Source organism: Aethina tumida, chromosome 4, assembly GCF_024364675.1.
Source record: "Aethina tumida isolate Nest 87 chromosome 4, icAetTumi1.1, whole genome shotgun sequence".
NCBI classification, from domain to species: Eukaryota; Metazoa; Arthropoda; class Insecta; order Coleoptera; family Nitidulidae; genus Aethina; species Aethina tumida.
The window spans coordinates 12,568,642-12,588,117 of NC_065438.1; the positions used below are offsets into that span (position 1 = coordinate 12,568,642).

At 30.0% G+C, this 19,476-nt stretch overlaps 1 protein-coding gene across 1 annotated transcript; it reads left to right on the forward strand.

Annotated features, from left to right (window-relative positions):
* The first annotated feature begins 4,300 nt into the window (after nt 1-4,300).
* On the forward strand, nt 4,301-19,461 carry LOC109602522 (transforming growth factor-beta-induced protein ig-h3). The gene is made up of 12 exons (XM_020018921.2): nt 4,301-4,452; nt 10,057-10,268; nt 10,332-10,524; nt 16,038-16,214; nt 16,556-16,820; nt 17,040-17,170; nt 17,511-17,719; nt 17,783-17,920; nt 17,978-18,193; nt 18,248-18,558; nt 18,613-18,958; nt 19,016-19,461. The coding sequence occupies exons 1-12, from the start codon at nt 4,388-4,390 to the stop codon at nt 19,258-19,260; spliced, it is 2,508 nt and encodes an 835-aa protein (XP_019874480.1). The 5' UTR covers nt 4,301-4,387; the 3' UTR covers nt 19,261-19,461.
* The last annotated feature ends 15 nt before the right edge of the window (nt 19,462-19,476 follow it).

Below are 19,476 nucleotides of genomic sequence, written 5' to 3' on the forward strand. Positions count from 1 at the left end.
AGACGCGTCGTGCCATCGGCGCCGAACGGTACAAAAACCAGCTTCCAAGAAAGTGAGATATGTTTTCTTCCATTCAAAAATTGATGATGCACAGTAGAAGAGAAATGCTTTAACCGTAAACTCGAACAGTTGTTTGGAATATGAAAGTAATATTATTAAAAAAATATATATTGTTGCTGGCTATATAATTTCAAGTGGAAATTTACTAATAGATACATAATTAAATTAAGAATACTTGTTTTGGTTAGTACATTTATATTAATGTTTAACGCATCGTTCTTAATCCAATTTTTTTTGCTAGAAACATTAGATCAACACTTTCATAAGTTTACAATAAACAGGAAGATTCTAGTTTTGTCATTTTTAATATAATAGTTTGACCTATATTGCTATTAATAATTCCTACTTCAGGTTTTTCAAGATTTTCTGTAGTTATGTAAAACATTGGTGATATAATATGACTAGTTTTTGTGGAATTGGAATCGACGTTCTACTCATCATTATTAATGTAGTTATTTATATATAATGTGTTTTATTGGGTAGGTCGACGTGGATTGGATTTAATTGTTGACGTTTCTCTAGCACAAGTGGCTAGCATCTTCAGAGGTCTTGGTTTGTGTGTGACTCACCACCGAATAACATCTTAGACGACTCATGCTTGAGAAATTTCGTTCTATTTAGTGCCGTTTGTTATCTGCTTAGCGATTTTTCTGTTTTTGAGCACTGGTGTCCAAATTTTATCTAGTGTTTTCTTTTCTGTTGAAATTATTTCTTTGTTTGCGAGGATCTCAGTTGCTTCCTTAACCATTCTTGTAGAGGCAATGATCAGTTTGGAATTTTATGCTGTGGTTTCCAATCTAGCTGCCTGTTCAGTTACAATAGATTTGTCTGATTGTCTTAGTCGGCAGTTTTGTTTGTTTTCTTTATTTCTAGTCCCCCATTGAATGTTTTGTGGTACCTATAGAAGAGTATCTGGGATATACAGTAAACCATGTTCTTGCCTCGACAATTGGATATCACACTAGAATAGTTGGGGAAGCAATTTAGATCTACAAACACAGAAATAATGTCAAAGAAGTAACTTTAAAACTTGGACACTAGTGCTTAGAAACACAAACATAGCTAAGCAGATAAGAACCAGATCATTTCTCTGAAGATGTTAGCCACTAGTGCTAGCAAAACGTTAGGAAATAATTCCAAGCAATGGTCACGAAAGCTTTAACCTTTACGTGTGCTTTTATTGTTTATCTATTTATGCAAACTGTTAATAACCCAATTTCAAATGAATATTTCAATATTTCTAAAAGGAAACACTCTTTTCAGCTTATTTAACTCTCGCCGTACACACAGAGGGGTATTTTTTAAGCAGGCCCATAAACAACTTCCTGCATTTCATATAAACACCACAATTTCAATTATTGATGCGAGCAGATAAACAAAACATTGGCGTGCCGGCGAAAATAACAATATCACGTCCGATGAACTGCCATTCCGCGGTGACAGGGCGTACAATAAAATATGACAGGAATGTAATAAAAATCTGCGCAGCCACAATCAGTCATTGTACGGTTTATTACCGTCATCCAAGTGCATCAATTCAATGGCAGCTGATATTAATGATTGTTACTAATTTCTGTGTTTATTTCTGCATTAACAGTTCACCACGAAGGCAACGGTTTTTAACAACACTAAACCAGTTGTTTTTAGCAATAACAGTACAATTATGCGAATGTTTAACGTTTATGATGATCTGAACTGTTAATGAAACGAAATAACAATTTTATGGGGAATTCGCTGAGTCTAATGTTAATTATAGATAGTTATGTTTATAGAAATTTTGTTTGTTTGTTAGTAAATAGTTAAAAGTTTTAAAATGAACGATGTGCCAAGTAAAGCTTTAAATGTCTCAAATAATATGGGTCATATTCTGTAACAGTTTCTTTTAAAATTAAAAGCTGCTAAATTTTTTAAGTGTATTTAGTACTAATTGAGACTGTGCTACATATTATCAGTAAAACAAAGTGACATTATTGTGGAGAATTCTTTGTCTTAAATATTAATTATAAATAGATATTAGTCATTAATTTAATGATTAAACATTTTTACCATTTAACAAAGTAAATAACCTTTAAGTTTTAAATTGAAAAATGTGTGAAGGAAATGTTTAAATATTTCAGATAATATGGGTCATATTATGTAACAGTTTCTTTTAAAATTAAAAGCTGCTAAATTTGTTAAGTGTATTTAATACTAATCGAGACTGTGCTACATATTATCAGTAAAACAAAGTGACATTATTGTGGAGAATTCTTTGTCTTAAATATTAATTATAAATAGATATTAGTCATTAATTTAATGATTAAACACTTTTACCATTTAACAAAGTAAATAGCCTTTAAGTTTTAAATTGAAAAATGTGTGAAGGAAATGTTTAAATATTTCAGATAATATGGATCATATTCTGTAACAATTTCTTTTAAAATCAGAAACTACTGAATTTTTTGTGTGTATTTGTAACTAGCTGAAATTTTGTTACAAATTATCAATCAAAGGAATTAATCAATTTCATATTCAATATTGGGATTCGTTTAATTTCATTAATTCAATAAAGAAATGTTTGTTTTAAAATTAGAAGTTGCTAAAAATTTTGAGTGTATCTGTTATTAATTGAGGCTGTGCTACAAATTAACAATAAAACAAAATAAAAATTTTATAGGAAATTTTTTATAATGAAATATTGATTTATTATTAATTTTTTATTATTATTTGATACACAGTTTTTAAGTTTTAAAGATATATGAAAAATTGTTATAAAATTTCAAATATATGGGTCATATTCAGTAACAATTCAGTAACAATTTCTTTTAGAATTAGAAGCTTCTAAATTTTTGAGTATATTTGTGATTAATTAAGATTTTATTACAAATTACCAATAAAACAAAGTAACAATTTTATGGGAAAATCTTTGTCTATAATATTAATTATGGATAATTATTAATATTCGTTTAATTTAACTAATTTAATAATAAAAAATGTTCATTATTTAGTTGACAGTTTTTAAATTTGAAAATGAGAGATGTGTGAAGAAAATTTATAACTGTTTCAGATAATATAGGTCATATTCTGTAACAATTTCTTTTAAAATTATAAGTTGATAATTTTTTTTTGGTGTATTTGTTATTAATTGAGGCTATGTTACAGATTATCGATGCAAAAATATTCAGCATTCTTTGAAATTTATATGATATTTCTTATTAAAGAGGAAGTACGTTTCACTTTTTCTACAAATTAGTTATAGTTCAGTCACACAGTCAATATACTTTATCAGGTTTTGACAACAAAGGTTGATATTAAAACTGATGATAAACATCTGATTTATGCCTTATTATAATGTGAATTATGAAGGTTAATTGTTCATTTAAAATTGATCATTTTAGCAACAATTATTAAATTTAATATTATATACTTAAGCTTAAATTATGACATATTTAACATATATATAAATTATATTGTAAGAAAAAATCCTTAACTGTACATAAAAAAAATGTATAAACTTAGTGACATTCATTAAATTTAAATTATTTTTATATTAGTTGAATTAATCTTATTATAACCCAAATAACAATAATATCTTTAGACATTATTATTATTTATTAAATGTAGTTTAATTATATTTTAACGTTTTTATGAAATTAATACTATTAACATCATTATTTCTGGTCAATATCAAGTCGTCCTAGATTATGTAAACTTAGTTTGCTATGTAGTTAGGTAAGATATGCATTAAATAATATAATTAACAATAAAATTGTTGAAAATAAAACAGCCATTATTTACATCAATAAAAAACTGGCACTTATCCAATATTTAAATAAGAGAGACTAAAAAGAAATTATCGATGTATTGATGTTAATTGATAGCATATGATTTCCGAAACGAACCGGCATTTTGCAGTTTTATTTTTAGAAACACTTTCTAGAAAATCGCCTCTAAACGTATAAACAATTAAGCGCGACACCAAAATTGAGGTACCAATTTATCCACAAACAAGCTTTCCAGATCGTTCGGTCGCGTGGGCGGCACGACTTTCGTTTACGTTGGTACTCTCGACCGAAAACTGAAAAGTCGTCCGCGGTTACGGCAGAACCTGCGGAACGACAAAAACACCACCGAACGAGATGACGAAAAGGAACAAAAAGGAAAAAATAAGTCGACCTAACGGTGGATAACGTCGACGGAGTGTCATCGGCGACGGGCCCCACCAACGTCGGGCGCCCGGTGTTTATATATTTGGCGGAGGCGCTGACGGTCGGACAGTTCGTGATCGCGTTCGCATTCGAGCAAACAGCAGCGCTTGTGGAGAGTGCCGTATCGATTCATACCAACCATGCTTGGCAAAGCATTCGTTTTGTGTGGTTTCCTTGTTTTGGGGGCGCACTGCGATGTCTACAGGTAGGTCGTGGATGACGCTTTTTATATTATCGTTTGTAGAAAATTCTAGAATTTTTTTTGATATATTTGAATGGTATTTGGTTGATGGTGTCAGGAATGTAATCAGGAAGATGGTTGTTGTGCTTGTTGTCGAATGCAGGACCAGAAGCAATTACATGATGTAGTTCATATCTAAATATACTTTAATTTTGCAATAGATTTGTATCAATTTTATAATGATGCTGATGATGATGGTATAGTTAATTAAATTACACCTTTAAATTGAACAAAATAAATAGTTTTCTTATATATAGTGTACTCATTTGAAAGTCGGACACCCAAAAAAATATATATTTTTTGTCTCAATTTATCAAACTTTTTTCAATTGTAAAGCATGAAAACAAGTACTTATAAACAAAACGTCACATATTTTGGATCAAGGCCTGGAAAATTTTTTAGACATGAAAATTGAAATTTTTAATAGAAAATCCAACTACACCACTGGATTAAGCATCTTCTGAAATAGATATATATCAATTTTCATAAAAAATATGTGTATTCATAATTCTTTGGAAAAAATAAAAATCATATTTTTCTAAGGAATTTATTGTGTTAATTCAATGAAATAAACGTTAAAAATAGCACAAATTATCTTATTTTTCAAAAATAATTGATATTATTTAATATATACTTCTTGAAAAATAAGATAATTGGTGCTATTTTTAATTTTTGTACCATATAAAATAATAAATTCATAAAAAGAACAAGCTTTTTAATTTTTCCACAAAATTATGAATAATAATAATTTTTTTATGAAATTTAGTATATAACTAATTCAGGGTGCGTTTAATACAGTGGCGTACTTACATTTTTTATAAAAAAAATATTAATATGATTTCTGCTTAAAAAATTATTCTATGGGGTTTTGATTTTGAGCCGAAAAAAGGAAAATTCTGTCTATAACTACATACTACGGCTTCGAAATGGTAAACATTGTATTTAGTTTAAAAAAAAAAAATCAATGACATACTCCAAGGTTCAGGAAGTTTTAATTTTTTAACCAAATATTGTTAAAAATATTCTAAAATAATGATCCTAACATATGTAAATATTTGCTAGAGGCAAACAGATTAAATTTATTCTAATTTTAAGGTACATATCTAGAATTTTCTATAAATTTATCAATTGACTTAAATCGTAAATTTCAAATAAATAAAAAAGTTATAAAATTCAATTCTAGGATTAGGATTAAGTTATTTTTATATTCTTATATAATATTTATTTAAATTTCTGATAACCAATTAATTATTAAATTTATATATTTTCCATTTAATGTTAAAACGATTTTTCCTGCATGGTTTATCAATGTTTGTAAATAATGTGAACCTTGCCAATAATCTGTATGTCACTGAGCTCTTGTTATTGTTTATAAACAATGACAATGACATTAGTTGCATCAATGCTGCTGATATGGTAAACATAAGAATATATAATTTTATTTGAAAAAATATTAATCAACATAAAAATGTAATACAATATGTATTATGTTTGTAGATATAGTTTGTATCCAGTAACATGTAAAATGATATTATTTGTTTATATTTAATTTTTATAATCAGTACCTAGAAATTTTTATTTATGTAATTGGCAAATTCCTATTCATTAATGCTGTTGTAGAACAATATATTTATTTATTATCCTATTACATACAATATGTGGGTCTAGAAAATTCGATTAAATCAAATTAATTTTGAATAATTCATATTTTAATATTATTAATGAATAATTTAAAAATTTATAAATTTTGACATTTGCATATTTTTTTTTAATATTTTAATTAAATAATTAGTTTATTAATTAAAAATTTTGTTGCCATACAATTGATTTAATAAATTCAACGTTCTTGTTTATAAATATCTATAAAACTTATTCTAGAGCACAAAAATTAATGATTATAATAAAGTAATATGAATAATTAAAATAAAAACAATGACATTGTTAAATGTAGTGAGTTAATGTTAATTTGTATTCGGATGTAGTAATTATTATTATATTGGAATCTTAATAATCTGCTTATAATTGTATAATTATCCGTAGTGAATCACTGATGAATATCAGCAACATTTATTCAGTACTATTAAAATAAAACAAAACAAACATTAATTTGTGATTTTTTATATATTTTTTTGCTCCTAGGATAAATCAGAGTATCATTTCTCTAAATTAAGTTTACCTTTATAAATCTAAAATCAGACTGCGAAGAACTGACTTAAGTATACAGAGCTTGACTTTTCAGGCAATTTTTTACATAATATCAGCTATTTTCCTTTAAAAAATATATTCTCTTAAAATTTTGAGATAATATTTGCCATCATTTTATTTCAAATTGAAATCATAAATGTATCTTTCTTTAAAATGTTGGGAAAGAATTATGCTTCCCAAAAATAGAATTTGTGATATTTTTAGCTAAATTTTGAGATAATATGTGCAACTTTTTATATTAAATGGAAGCCATTAATGAATTTGCCTTTAAGATGTGGGAAAAGAGTTATACTCTTTAAAATATATATAATTTGTGATATCTTTAACTAAATTTTGAGTTAATATATCCAACATTTTTATTTCAAATAGAAGTCATACATTTTTACAATGTTGGAAAAAAAATGCTTTCCAAATCTATATAATTTGTGATATTTTTACCTAAATTTTGAGAAAAATAAATTTACAATGAAAAATTGAAATCTTAAGTTAAATTAAGGTTTAAAATTTATTCAAAAAATATATTATCTTGAAATTTTTAGGAGTTTTTTTAGTGTAAATGTTACCTAAAAACGTTCATGTAGAAAGTTACCATTTATTGAATAAAAAAGTTTTTCTTTCTTATTTTACTCAAATATGTCCTATATGTTGTCATAGATTTCAATATGAATTGAATACACTAATATATTAAGTCATAAACATTGATCTAAACTTTATTACTAAAAAAATATAAATAGAAAATGTTATATGACTGTGATTTGTTAGTATTCTAAATAAGTTCTAATTCTAAGTTCTTTCAAAAAGCAGATCCATTTATTGATTCATGAGATAAGACACTGATATAGTCAAATTATTTCCTTTTTGCGCTGACAACACGATCACAAAAAGGTTTTGGTGTATGACTCTCCCATAAATCTGAATGAATGATTCATTTCCCTGCGTTTAGACAAAAGGGTGTTAAAATCACCAGCACGGAAAATACATCGCTGTTTCGCCATTGTGTTTCTGTTTGATGTACGTTTCACCTTGGCAACATCTTTTATTTAGAACTATATTTTAAAGTGGATATTAATCTTAAATCCATAACGATATCGCAGAAATGGTCTGGTTGTTTTGCGTTTTTGTTGTCATGCAAATGTAACGTTCCTTTCTAATTGTTTGTAAAATGTGTGCCATTGTTGAGCACTTTCCGGTGGCATCTTCTCATTCAAGGTGAAAGAGACCATTAACCGACTCGGTTTGTCTCGATGGAATCCAATTCATCAAAGGGTGCCCAATTTTTAGGTCTTGAAATGTCTAACAAGGCTGTTCGGTTAAAAATAACACACTTTGCAACAATTATAATTATCTTCCAGCTTTCTTTTGTGAACCACACATTTAACTATCTATTTGTGTATCTGCTGTATTAATATTTACAATTCCATGTCCAGTCAGGTTTCTCTTTGTGTTGTTGTAGTTAATTTGCGTTTGACGTGTATGCGTATTAGAAACCTGTAACCTAACGGAGAAGAAAATAAATTACATCTTGCACTGGCACGCCAATATAATAATTTAAAAATAAAAACTCTAAAAAGAAATTGTTATCAATCCGAAATTAAAAAAATATCGGAAGACTTTCTATAAATACGGGGACGTGGTCTACATATTGCTTCAATTGATTTAATTTGTTTGTAAAAAGGTCATTGGAAAGGTGAGGCGTTGCACAATTAATTGAAGAAGCGTTTACTGATATGCGTTTCTTTGTGAAATGGAAATCGTAAAGCGTTCAACAAGTAAATTGTGTTCATCCATACAGACTGATTTTGGTGGTTTCTTTTTTCGTTTTGTTTTTGAGGTGTTGAATTAATTTTATTGCGATGTATAATCGGGTCATTAGAAGCATCATTGACATTAAATAAGGAGGTAATGAATTATTTTAATTTTGACATTTTGAAGACAATGCTTTTATGTTCCACGTCCATAAATTGGTCGCTTGTCCAACTGGTTTAGAAATATTTTTGCCAGGTCAAAGTTTCGACACGGAGATGGATTGTTGTTATTATGAAATACTGTTTCCGGATGTACTTTTTAGATGGGAATGAACTATTTATGTAATTGGATGTAATTTAAAAATAAATTACACAACATTAATTAATTTTATTTAAACTTATTACCAAATACTTCTTATTCAATTGTGTAGCATCATTATCAACATCTGTAGCACAACAAGATTCAATTAGTTTGAGGAATTTGTTGTCATTTTATAAGTAGCTTCACAGTCTTGGAATTTATTGGCAAACTTTAATAATCGTTTTCTCTTGATACCAATTTCTTATCACTAAGAAAGTTTTGCAATTTAAAAAAAAATGATAATCGTTTGGAGCCATCTTCGGATTATACTTTGGATACATCAAAACTTCTCAACCAAGCTCTCAGAGTTTTTGGCAAGTCACTGTAGTTGTTACAGTATCAGGATTACAAACTACATTGACAATTTCAGCCATTTGACTTGTATTTTCATTTTTACCAAAGAAAATATAACAATTTTCTCACCTTTGTAGTGCAGAGAAATAGTATCAGTTTTAGGAGACCATATACTGTTTATCAGAGACTAACTACTCATCAAGAAGATCGATATTATGGCTACAGAGACACATTTATCTACTCAAAACGTACGTAACAGACTTCATGAAGTCAATTTATATTCAAGACGTGCATCTGATGATGATGAATTAACTAGAAACGGGAGAACAAGAAGAATTCTTCGCTAATGAAAACATTATCTGGAACATAAACCAATGGAGTTAGATTCTCTTTACAGATAAGTCCAGGTTTTGTTTAAAATCAAATGGGGCACGACAGAGAGTCTTTAGACGACGAAGAGGAAGATATTTGAATACAACTGTGGCTGAGAGAAGAGCTTTTGGAGGAAAATCTGTATTAATATGTCTTGGCAATGTTGGCCTGTGTTACCGTGTTTCCTTTCCTGATCAGTATGGACCAACAACAAGATAATGCAACACAACACACTGCCAGAGTTCTTCAAAGTTTCTTTGATGAGCATAATTTGCAGGTTATGGAGTGGCTCCATATGAATCTAATAGAACATCTTTGGGACATTTTAAGGCGACGTATAAGACATCTGGAACCTGCATATAGCCTTCAAGAACTAGCTCAGCAGCTTCAGAGAGAATGGAACAATGTAGCCCAAGAGTTGATCCTCCGCTTGATACAATTAATGCCTCAATGTTGCGCCAAACTTCGAAGAAGTAGAAGAAGACATAACCACTATTAAATATAGGGATATCTTTACATTTATAAAAATAACTTTTCTTTAACCTAATACAAAAGTGATAACACAAAGTTGATTGTTTGCATTTTTTCCAGCGACTTCTTCAACAGCTTCGCCGACCCAGACAACTTCAACAGACCGCAGATCTTCGCCCAACCAAGGGTGGCCATAAATCCGGAGGCCGAAGTTCTAAGTGAAAAAGACAGAGAACCACTCAGCCCCGATTACAAAGACCCCGTCGGCTCAGGAAGCGACCAAACCCCGGTACTAAAGCCGAAACCTCACGCCTCCAAACCAACATTACCAGGTACAATAATTAAACCTCCAGTCAGCCAGGTCTAAAAAAGATAACCAAAAAATTTTGTTGAAGGGTTCAACCCAGGCTTCCCCAACGGAGTGGTGGACGTGGACGCCAACGGCTTCGCTCCCAACTTCAACTTCGGAGGCTTCGACAGGGCCGACTTCGACTTGAGCGGCTTCGGATTGAGACCCAGGCCACCAAACACCGGCGTTCTCGGCTTCGGCGGCTTCTTCGGCCCCGACGTGAAGCCATGGTGGAAAGGGTAAGTTTTAAACAAACAAATAATAAAAACACTGCTTAGTGGACCGTTGAACCAGACACCTGCATCATTAATCGGTACAAAGAACAGTTTTCTTTTGGTGTAACTTAACGGTTCTTTGTGTGCGAAAACTTCCGCATTTTATAATAACTTAATATTACCAAACCGACATCTTCTCGACTTCCTCGTACACTACCGCTCAATCACGCTCGACTATAATGATCATCGACGCAAACCCAATAGAATTGTAAAGTGGAGCATCGCTCACACAAAACCAGTTTCAATAATACCATCGCATGAAACGTGGCTTTATGTAATAGCAAATTAATAACAAGGATAATTTCTAATTACCGCACGGATAACGAGCAATTCTGGTGGATTCGTAATGAACTGCCCCGAGACGTGATCCGTATTTACGGGTGTTAGCACAAGAAATCCGCCCACAGTACGTTCGTGTGACACTTTTCGGGAGATTGCACGGAAACGAATTGTTAATATGACGACCCACAAACCGAGAGAAAGACGCCGCGAGAGTTCGAGTCACCCTCTCACTGGAACTGTAGCGGTTTTTGCTTTCGTGTTACGCCAATTTACGACGATTTTAATGATGAATTAGACATGAAACTTACAGTACGGTACGCAGTTAATCAGACGGTGGGTTTACTGTTCACTAGAATTGCTGTTTCGTGAACGATGTTAGATAAGGCGCTCTACATTTCATTAAAAAAATATTGATTGATTAATTTTCTATTTAATATTAGTTACGTTTCTGTTTCATGGAAAAATTTTAGCTTAATTAGATAGGTTGGATTAGATCACTTCATGTTAATCTCAATTTTTTATAATTCTTATAATTATCAAGGACATTCAAGAGTTAACTATTTAAAGACAGAAGAAAAATATCATTATTGTTTTTAAGACAATAATTACTTAATAACGTAAAATAATGTAAAATTACTGAATATTACTATTTTTAAACGGATCGGAATGTTTCGAAAGAGTTATTAATTTAATTATTTCTAATACATCATTATAATACAAATCAAATATTTTTTTATAGACATTTATTATAGAATTTCTTAATAATTTATAAGTTGATTGTGTGGGTAATTTGTTAATATATATTTAATTCTTCTTAATAATTATTGAATTAAATCTCACAGTTTTATCCTCATCTATTTTATTTACTTAAATTACTTATTTTTGAAATCTTAATTAAATATTTTATTATTATTTAAACTGATTATTTTAAAGCTTTTAAGTTTATTATTTCAAATATTATACATTTAAATTAAATATTATTTAAACTGACAATTTTTTAATTTTTAAGCTTAATATTTTAAATATTACTAATTAAATTTAAATATTTTTTTAAACTTAATATTCTAAATATAATTTTAAATGAAATATTTTATGTATTTAAAAGTATTTTAAATTTTTTAAGTTTAATACTTTTAAATTAAGTATTTTAAGATTTTACAAATTAAATTATTTATTTTTAATTTTTTAAGCTTAATTTTTCAAAAATTATAAATTTAAATTAAATATATAAATATTTAATTAATAATTCAATTAATAATATTTCTAAATCAAATTGTTTATTTTTATTTTTTTAAAACCTAATATATCAAATATAATTTTAAATTATATATTTCAATTTTTTTAAATTAAATTTTTTTTTTTTTATCTTTTTAAGATTAATATTATATTTCAAATATAAATTCAAATTATGTTATTTATATATTGAATTAAATTGTTACTAATAATTTTTTGGCTAAATATTTCAAATATTTTAAATTTAAATGAAATATTTTAATATTTTTTGTAATTATACTGATTAGTTTTATTATTTAAAATTAATATTTCAAATATTTTAAATTTAAATTAAATATTTAAATTTAATTTCAAATTAAGTTGTCAATTTTAATTTTTAAGCTTTATATTTTAAATTAAATTAAGTATATTCTTTAAATTAGATTGTTGATATAATTAAAAAATGTAATATTTCAAATATTATGAATTAAATTAAATATTTGAAGATTTTTTCAATTAAATTTTTGACTTTTAATTTTTTAAACTTAATTCAAATATTATAATTTCAAATTAAATACTTTTTTTTTAATTAAATTTATTATTTTTAATTTTTTTTGAGCTTAATATTCTTTTTAATGAAGTTGTTCATTTTTAACTTATTAAAAACTTAATTCAAATATTTTAAAATGAAATTCTAAATTTATTTTTTTTTAAAACACGTCTAATTTTTTAAAATTAATATTTCAAATATATATTTTTAAAATTGGTTAGTTTTAATTTTTTAAGCAAATATAGTTCAATCTAACCTATCTAACCTAACTTGTCCTAACCTAACCTAACATAATCTAACCAATAAACAGTCTTGTTTTTATCATTTTTGCGTATCTTGGAATGTTTGTTGACGAAACAGTGCAAGGAATTTAAAGATTCACTCTGAGATAATGTATTTTGGTGTTTTAGAGGTTGCTTTGTTTGGCAATTGCCTTTACAAAATACTTCTGCAACGTGCCTATTACACCATGAATAATTCATAAATTTGCACTAACAAAGACGCAATCTGCCATCATGCCGGCAACCAAAGCCTCTGTGGGCTTTCAATTTGAATAATAATTATTGTTTTGAATTATTACTCATGGCAAATGAAGACCGTGGTGAATTCTAATAGAGCCATGACACATTGATGATGTTTTGATGAAATATGAGGGGCTGACATTGAAAAATAGTTCAGCATTGTGCACATAAAATTTTACTGACGCAATTATTGGTTTACTTTTATCTGTAAGCCACCACATTTAGTCATTCGCTTTTGTTAACCATTATTATAAAGCAACCTGTCCTGAATATGTCATTAAAACCAACAATTACTTTTATCAGATACTAAAAAGTGAACGTTTTTGAACGTACAAACTCTTAAACTTGCCGGTAACAAGGCATAGAACCGCAGTTGGTAACGGATGATTAATTTAAATTCATTAAGCCCCACGATTGTCTTTCTAGTTCCTGCACTCAATTCCGAGCACTTCAACCAGTTATCTAATCTATTCAGCAAATATACAATCGTTTAAGGACACACCACTTAATGCAAATCGTTTCCTTTAAATCGGTCCTTTAATATGCCGAAGGTTTAGTACACTGGCACCGGTACTACTATAAAGGAAAACAAGAATTGCTTCAGCGTGATTTTAACTGTAGTTGCCAAGTTCAAGATTAAGTAGAACTAATTATAATTAGCTCTGCCCAAGTTCATTAATGAAGCAGTAACGGTTAATTACATTTTTTAACTGTATTACTTCAATTGTATTATTCTAATTATCAACCAGTAATTTCAGTTAATAAAACACAAGACAAAGGTGTCCATTGTTCACGTTAGAAACGAGATCAATTCTGCGAGGGACTCGGGCAACAAAACCGTTCTCATTCCATGCGAAATTGATAAAACACTTTGTTTAAGCAACCGAAAATAAAAAAATTGACTCGGATTTAACGACGTACGAACGGCGCGAGGTGCGAATTATAAAATTTCTCGACTTTCTAGTGAAGAGTGCATTCTAGCATATGAACAATAATTCTTTTTATGCGGAGGTCGCAAAAGTGGGACTGTGAACTTTTCGTATCGTCTTTCGTTGCGACGGATTAATTCGCGTAGCGGTTCGATGAACTGCGGTGCTAAACATTGTCTTTTTATAGCTTAGGTGTTAAAAAATGATAATGGGTAAATGTTTTTCTAGGTTTGTGTGGTTGACCATTAGTGGGCACGAATTCTGACGCGGCACACTAAACAGTTTTACAGTTTAATATCAATATTGTTGTGGTCATTGCATAAATTGGACGATTCAATGTTTACAAGAGATAATTGGTCTAATTAGTGGTTTGTTGTTATGACTTAGTTTTTTGATAGCATTTGATAGTAAATTAAATATAGAAATTATAATTACATAAATTCTTAATTACGTAGCCACAGATACTAATTTTTAATCGATGTGATTAATGTTAAATAAACCCTTGATTATGAAATGGTACTAAAACAATAAGCACTTTTGTTTCAGAGATTTTTAAATTTAAATTATATATTAAATTTATAAAGTATTTCTAATTTTAAAATTATTATCGATTTAAATTAAATATTTTATATATTTTTTTTAAATTAAATTGTATTTTCTCCGTATTTTTATCAGTTTAAAATTTCAATTCATATACATTTAAATTAAATATTTTATTTTTTTTTAATAAAATTGGTTACTTTTAATTTTTTAAGGTAATCTAGCCCAATCTAGTCTAATTTAACCTATTTATTTTTAGTCTAAGTTAATCTAATGTAACCTAACTTAACCTTTTTCCGATGAAGGGGACATTCTTCATGGACACCTCCGTTTTTCTAATACAAACTCTCTGGAACTGCCTATTTGGCATAACTTCGGAGTATATAGATCATGGTGTTATTGAAAGTTATTTAGTTTGTCTCTTGTTATGTATAATATTAGAATTTGACTCATTTTTTATTTTTTGTGTTTTGTGTTTAAAGTTTTCTAAAATAATTTTTCAAAATCCACTTTTTCTAATAAATTTGAGATATTGTTTATATTAAATATGCCACAAATGTCTCTTACGTTGTTCCTCTCGATGGTCTATTTCTCCTAACCTAACCTGACTTAACATAACACAACATAACCTATAAACTTTTTTGTTTTTATAAATTTTGAGTATTTTGGAATGTTTATTGACGATAGTACAAGGAATTTAAAAATACAATCTTAAATTCTTAATTACATAACTACAGATAGTGATTTTTAATTGAAGTGATTAATGCTGAATAAGTCTTTGATTGTGGTACAGTACTATACATTTTTGTTTCAATTTTTTCAGTTATTTTAAATTTAAATTATATATTTAATTTTTTAAATTATTTCTAATTTTAAAAGCTTAATATTTCAAATTTTAATTTAAATATTTTAATATACATATTTTTTTAATTAAATTGTTTTTATTTTAATTAAATTTTTTATAATTTTAAAATTTCAAATTTTATGAAATTAAATTAAATATTTATTCTTTTTTTTATTAAATTAGTTTTTAATTTTTTAAGGTAATCTAAACCAATCTAACCTAATTTAACCTAACCTAATCTAACATAACCTAACATAACCTAACCTAGCCTAACCTAACCTAACTTAACCTAACCTAACCTAACCTAACTTAACCTAAAACAGTTCTAATAAATTTTATATATCTTGTAGTGTTTGTTGACGAAATAGTACGATGAATTTAAAGATTAAGTCTTAATTGCGCAGCTACAGATACTGACTTTTAATTGATGTGATTAACGTTAAATAAGCCTGTGATTGTGGTAAGGTACTAAAACAATAAACACTTTAGTTTCAAAGTCGACGCTTTGTTAGTTTAACCATTTTTATCCAATTAGACTTAACTAGTTTTACCTTGAGTACTCACCAACTTAAATATTTACAAAAGTACATTTTTTGCAGTGAAAACGTGTGTGTAGAACGCTCCGAAAGCACCGATGATGATGACGATGACGACGAAGATGATGGTGAAGATAAGAAGAACGCCACTGAGAAGCAAACTCCTCTGAACTTGTTCGCAACTACCATTAGGTTGTCCAACTGTCAAGAAACTGAAAACAAATATGAATGTGTCACCAAGTAAGTGTTGGGCAATGTTGCTGTAAACAATAGTTCAGTTCATCATTAGTTGTTCTCCATAATTACGATCCAATCAAGAAACTCCATTAATTCAAAATTAACTAGATTGCATAATTGGTCTATCGATTGATTAATCTCGTTACATACTTGATATTGAATAATCCGGTAATTTAATGCTGAAGGATTCAAGGCTGCTTTAATGCCGCAAATGTTAATTGTCTATTATTATAAAAATTAATTAATTGGATTCACATCTGGATAACGAATGACATGTTTGTTTAATTCTTAATTTAAATGCCCATGACAACAAAAAATGCAAATTTTATTGATTTGATTTACAGAATTAACAACCACGGAGTGTTCAAGACCTTCACAGTCGTCTACAAATGTTGCTACGGCTTCAAGAGGGAAAACGGAGGAGTTGGTTGCACCAAACAGGTGGAACTGAAGCCGATCTTGGAAACACTAGACGACTTGAGCATAAAAGAATTCAAGAACTTGATTGCATCCGCCGGATTGGAAGAGCAATTCGCCAAGGAAAATTTAACTGTCTTCGCTCCAACCGACAATGCCTTGGCTGATTACCAAGAAGAAATGACCGGACTGGTAAGAAAAAATGTGTATTAAAACTGGTGGTAATTGAGATGGATTGTTGTGCCTGAGCAGTAAATTTAACCGCCGTTGCTAATTTATGTTTCCTTTATGACATGTCCACTACCTTATTTTCAATCGGCTCAGCAATAAAGCCCATTGTTGTTGCCATAAAACTTCCCGTCGGTTTCTTGGAACTCTTTAATTTACACGCACAATTTAATGGCTTTTCAGAACAATGTGGATCCAGCACGAAGACGCCGCGCCGTGAAGAACGCCTATTCTTCAAAGGACGTCGTATTGAATCATGTGACCCCCGGTTTCGTCGACTTAACGGAGCTGGCTAACGAAGACTTAATTTACAGGTAGGATGGATGCAATACCGTTGCCTAATATCATGTTTCTGCATGTGTTCCGTGCGTAATGAAACATGAACCTCTTGACTAATTGCTGAATGACTGACTGAAAGAAACAGTGCGAACAGCATCGACGATCCATGCAGTTTGTGTTACTGTAAACGGGTTTTTCAGAGGCGATTTCGTTACTTGGAACAAACATAATATTGCCATAACGGTTCACGTTTTGCACTTTATAATTTCATGAATTATGTAAAATTCAGCAACTTTTTTTTTTGTGAAAATAGTTGTTCAGTTATTTTAATGTTCTGAAGGAATTTTATGTTAACATAAACATTCATTATTACAGCGAAAACAACAACAATTCCATTCGTATCAACATCTACCCAACCCACTCCTTCGAAAAAATGTTGACCGTGAACTGTGCTAGAGTAAAGAAGATCAACAACTTGGCCAAAAACGGTATCGTGCACATAATCGACTCTACCATTGAACCAGCTACTCAAACAATTGAAGACATCATCAAAGAACATCCAAAACTCACCAACTTCAGACAAGGTAATTGTTATCTTATCCACCTCACAAAATTGTCACTAAAACTTTCATTTTTTAATTTAATAGTATTTGAAAAAACCAACATCAAGAAGTACATGAAACTGGACGGCCATTACACAGTTTTCGCTCCAACTGACGCCGCCTTCGCTAAACTGGACGAAATCCAGAAGCAGAAGATCCTTAAAGGAGATGCATGCGCCCCAAGTAAGACCAACAGGTGATTTTATAGTTTCCTGATTTACTAATTCGTTTAATTTCCAGGCATCATTAAGCACCACATCACTGCTCACACTGTGTGTTCTTCCGCAATCATCGGTAATGCCACCACCCATAACGTTGAAGGTGACGTTTTGAATATGGAGAGGACGGCCGAAGATGATCTTATCTTCGAAGGAAAGGCTAACATCGTTGAAATTGACATCATGGCAACCAACGGTGTAATTCATCTGATTGATACTGTCATCATTCCGGAATCTGGTAGGAAGTTCAATGGTTTTTCCGTAGTGCAGATTTAATGGTTGACTTTTTTAGCACTCTACATCGGCAACGTTTTGAAGGCTCAGAACTTCACCAAATTCCAAGACATTGTCGAGAAAGCTGGACTGACCGATGAAATTAACAACTTGGTTAACGCCACCGTTTTCGTACCAGCCGATGAAGCTTTCGAAAGACCAGAAGCTCAAAGACTGTTGGAGCAAATCGGAGACGACAAGGAGAAACTCCAGGAGATCGTCAGGTACCATACTATCGAAGGCCAGTTGCAGTCCTGCGACATGAGCAACAACGAAAGGTTGATCACCAACGACGGCGAGAAGGAACTGAGGGTTAACCTGTACTCAACTGTAAGCTTCAATTTCAGGAATTTTGAGGAAATATAATAATATATTCGTTTGTAGCTCCCAATATTCTCAAACGTAGTCAACAGAGCAACCGTAAACTGTGCAAGACTCATCGGCTTTGATGAAAAGGCTTGCGGATCCACCGTTCATGAAGTAAACCGCCTCCTGGTGCCCCCAACCAAATCCATCTTGGACGTGATTAACTCAAACGAAAAGTACTCCACTTTAAGGGACGTCATTAAGGGAACTGAAGTTGAGGAGCTTTTGGGACAACAAAACAGATCGCTCACCTTGTTGGCACCAACTGATGAAGTTTTCGCTGCCTTGGATGAGAGCGACCGCAAACAACTGTTGGAGGACAAGGAAAAGGCCAACAACTTCTTAAAGGGACATGTACTAACTGGTACGTAATAAAATTATGTTTTTAAAAGTACGTCACTAATTCACTGTTGTTCTTCAGAGGTTCTTTGCTGTGCCGGTGTTGGACCACATTCCTGGGGCTTCAACAGTCTCGTGCCAACTTTGTCCCACAGTCACTACGAATTCGGTCGTACTGGCTCACAAATTCGTATCAACCGTGCCGTTGTGACGAGCTGCGACAACTTGGCGACAAACGGTGTCGTTCACTCCATCAACAAAGTGATGTTGCCAACTCGTGCCGGTATACCTTCGATTGCCGGAGGATTCTTCCTATTTGATTTGTAAGATTATTCCAGAGTGAATGAATTATTTTATATTTTTATACTAGATAGAAGTATATTTGATATTTTCAGTTAGTGATATTATATATTCGTATGTTGAATGTATGACTGAAACGACAAGTCCCCTAATTTTATAATTGAATTATTTAAATAATTATTTATTGTTCAAATAAGAGTTTTAATTTAAATAAATTTAGTTTTAATACGTTGTTGTTTTAAT

Bases quoted from the DNA above. Each gene is read 5' to 3' on its own strand.
- LOC109602522 (XM_020018921.2), top strand. From the start codon at position 4,388: ATGCTTGGCAAAGCATTCGTTTTGTGTGGTTTCCTTGTTTTGGGGGCG. The intron at 10,269-10,331 runs GTACAATAATTA...ATTTTGTTGAAG, and splicing joins CTCCAAACCAACATTACCAG to GGTTCAACCCAGGCTTCCCC. The intron at 17,171-17,510 runs GTAGGATGGATG...TCATTATTACAG, and splicing joins AACGAAGACTTAATTTACAG to CGAAAACAACAACAATTCCA.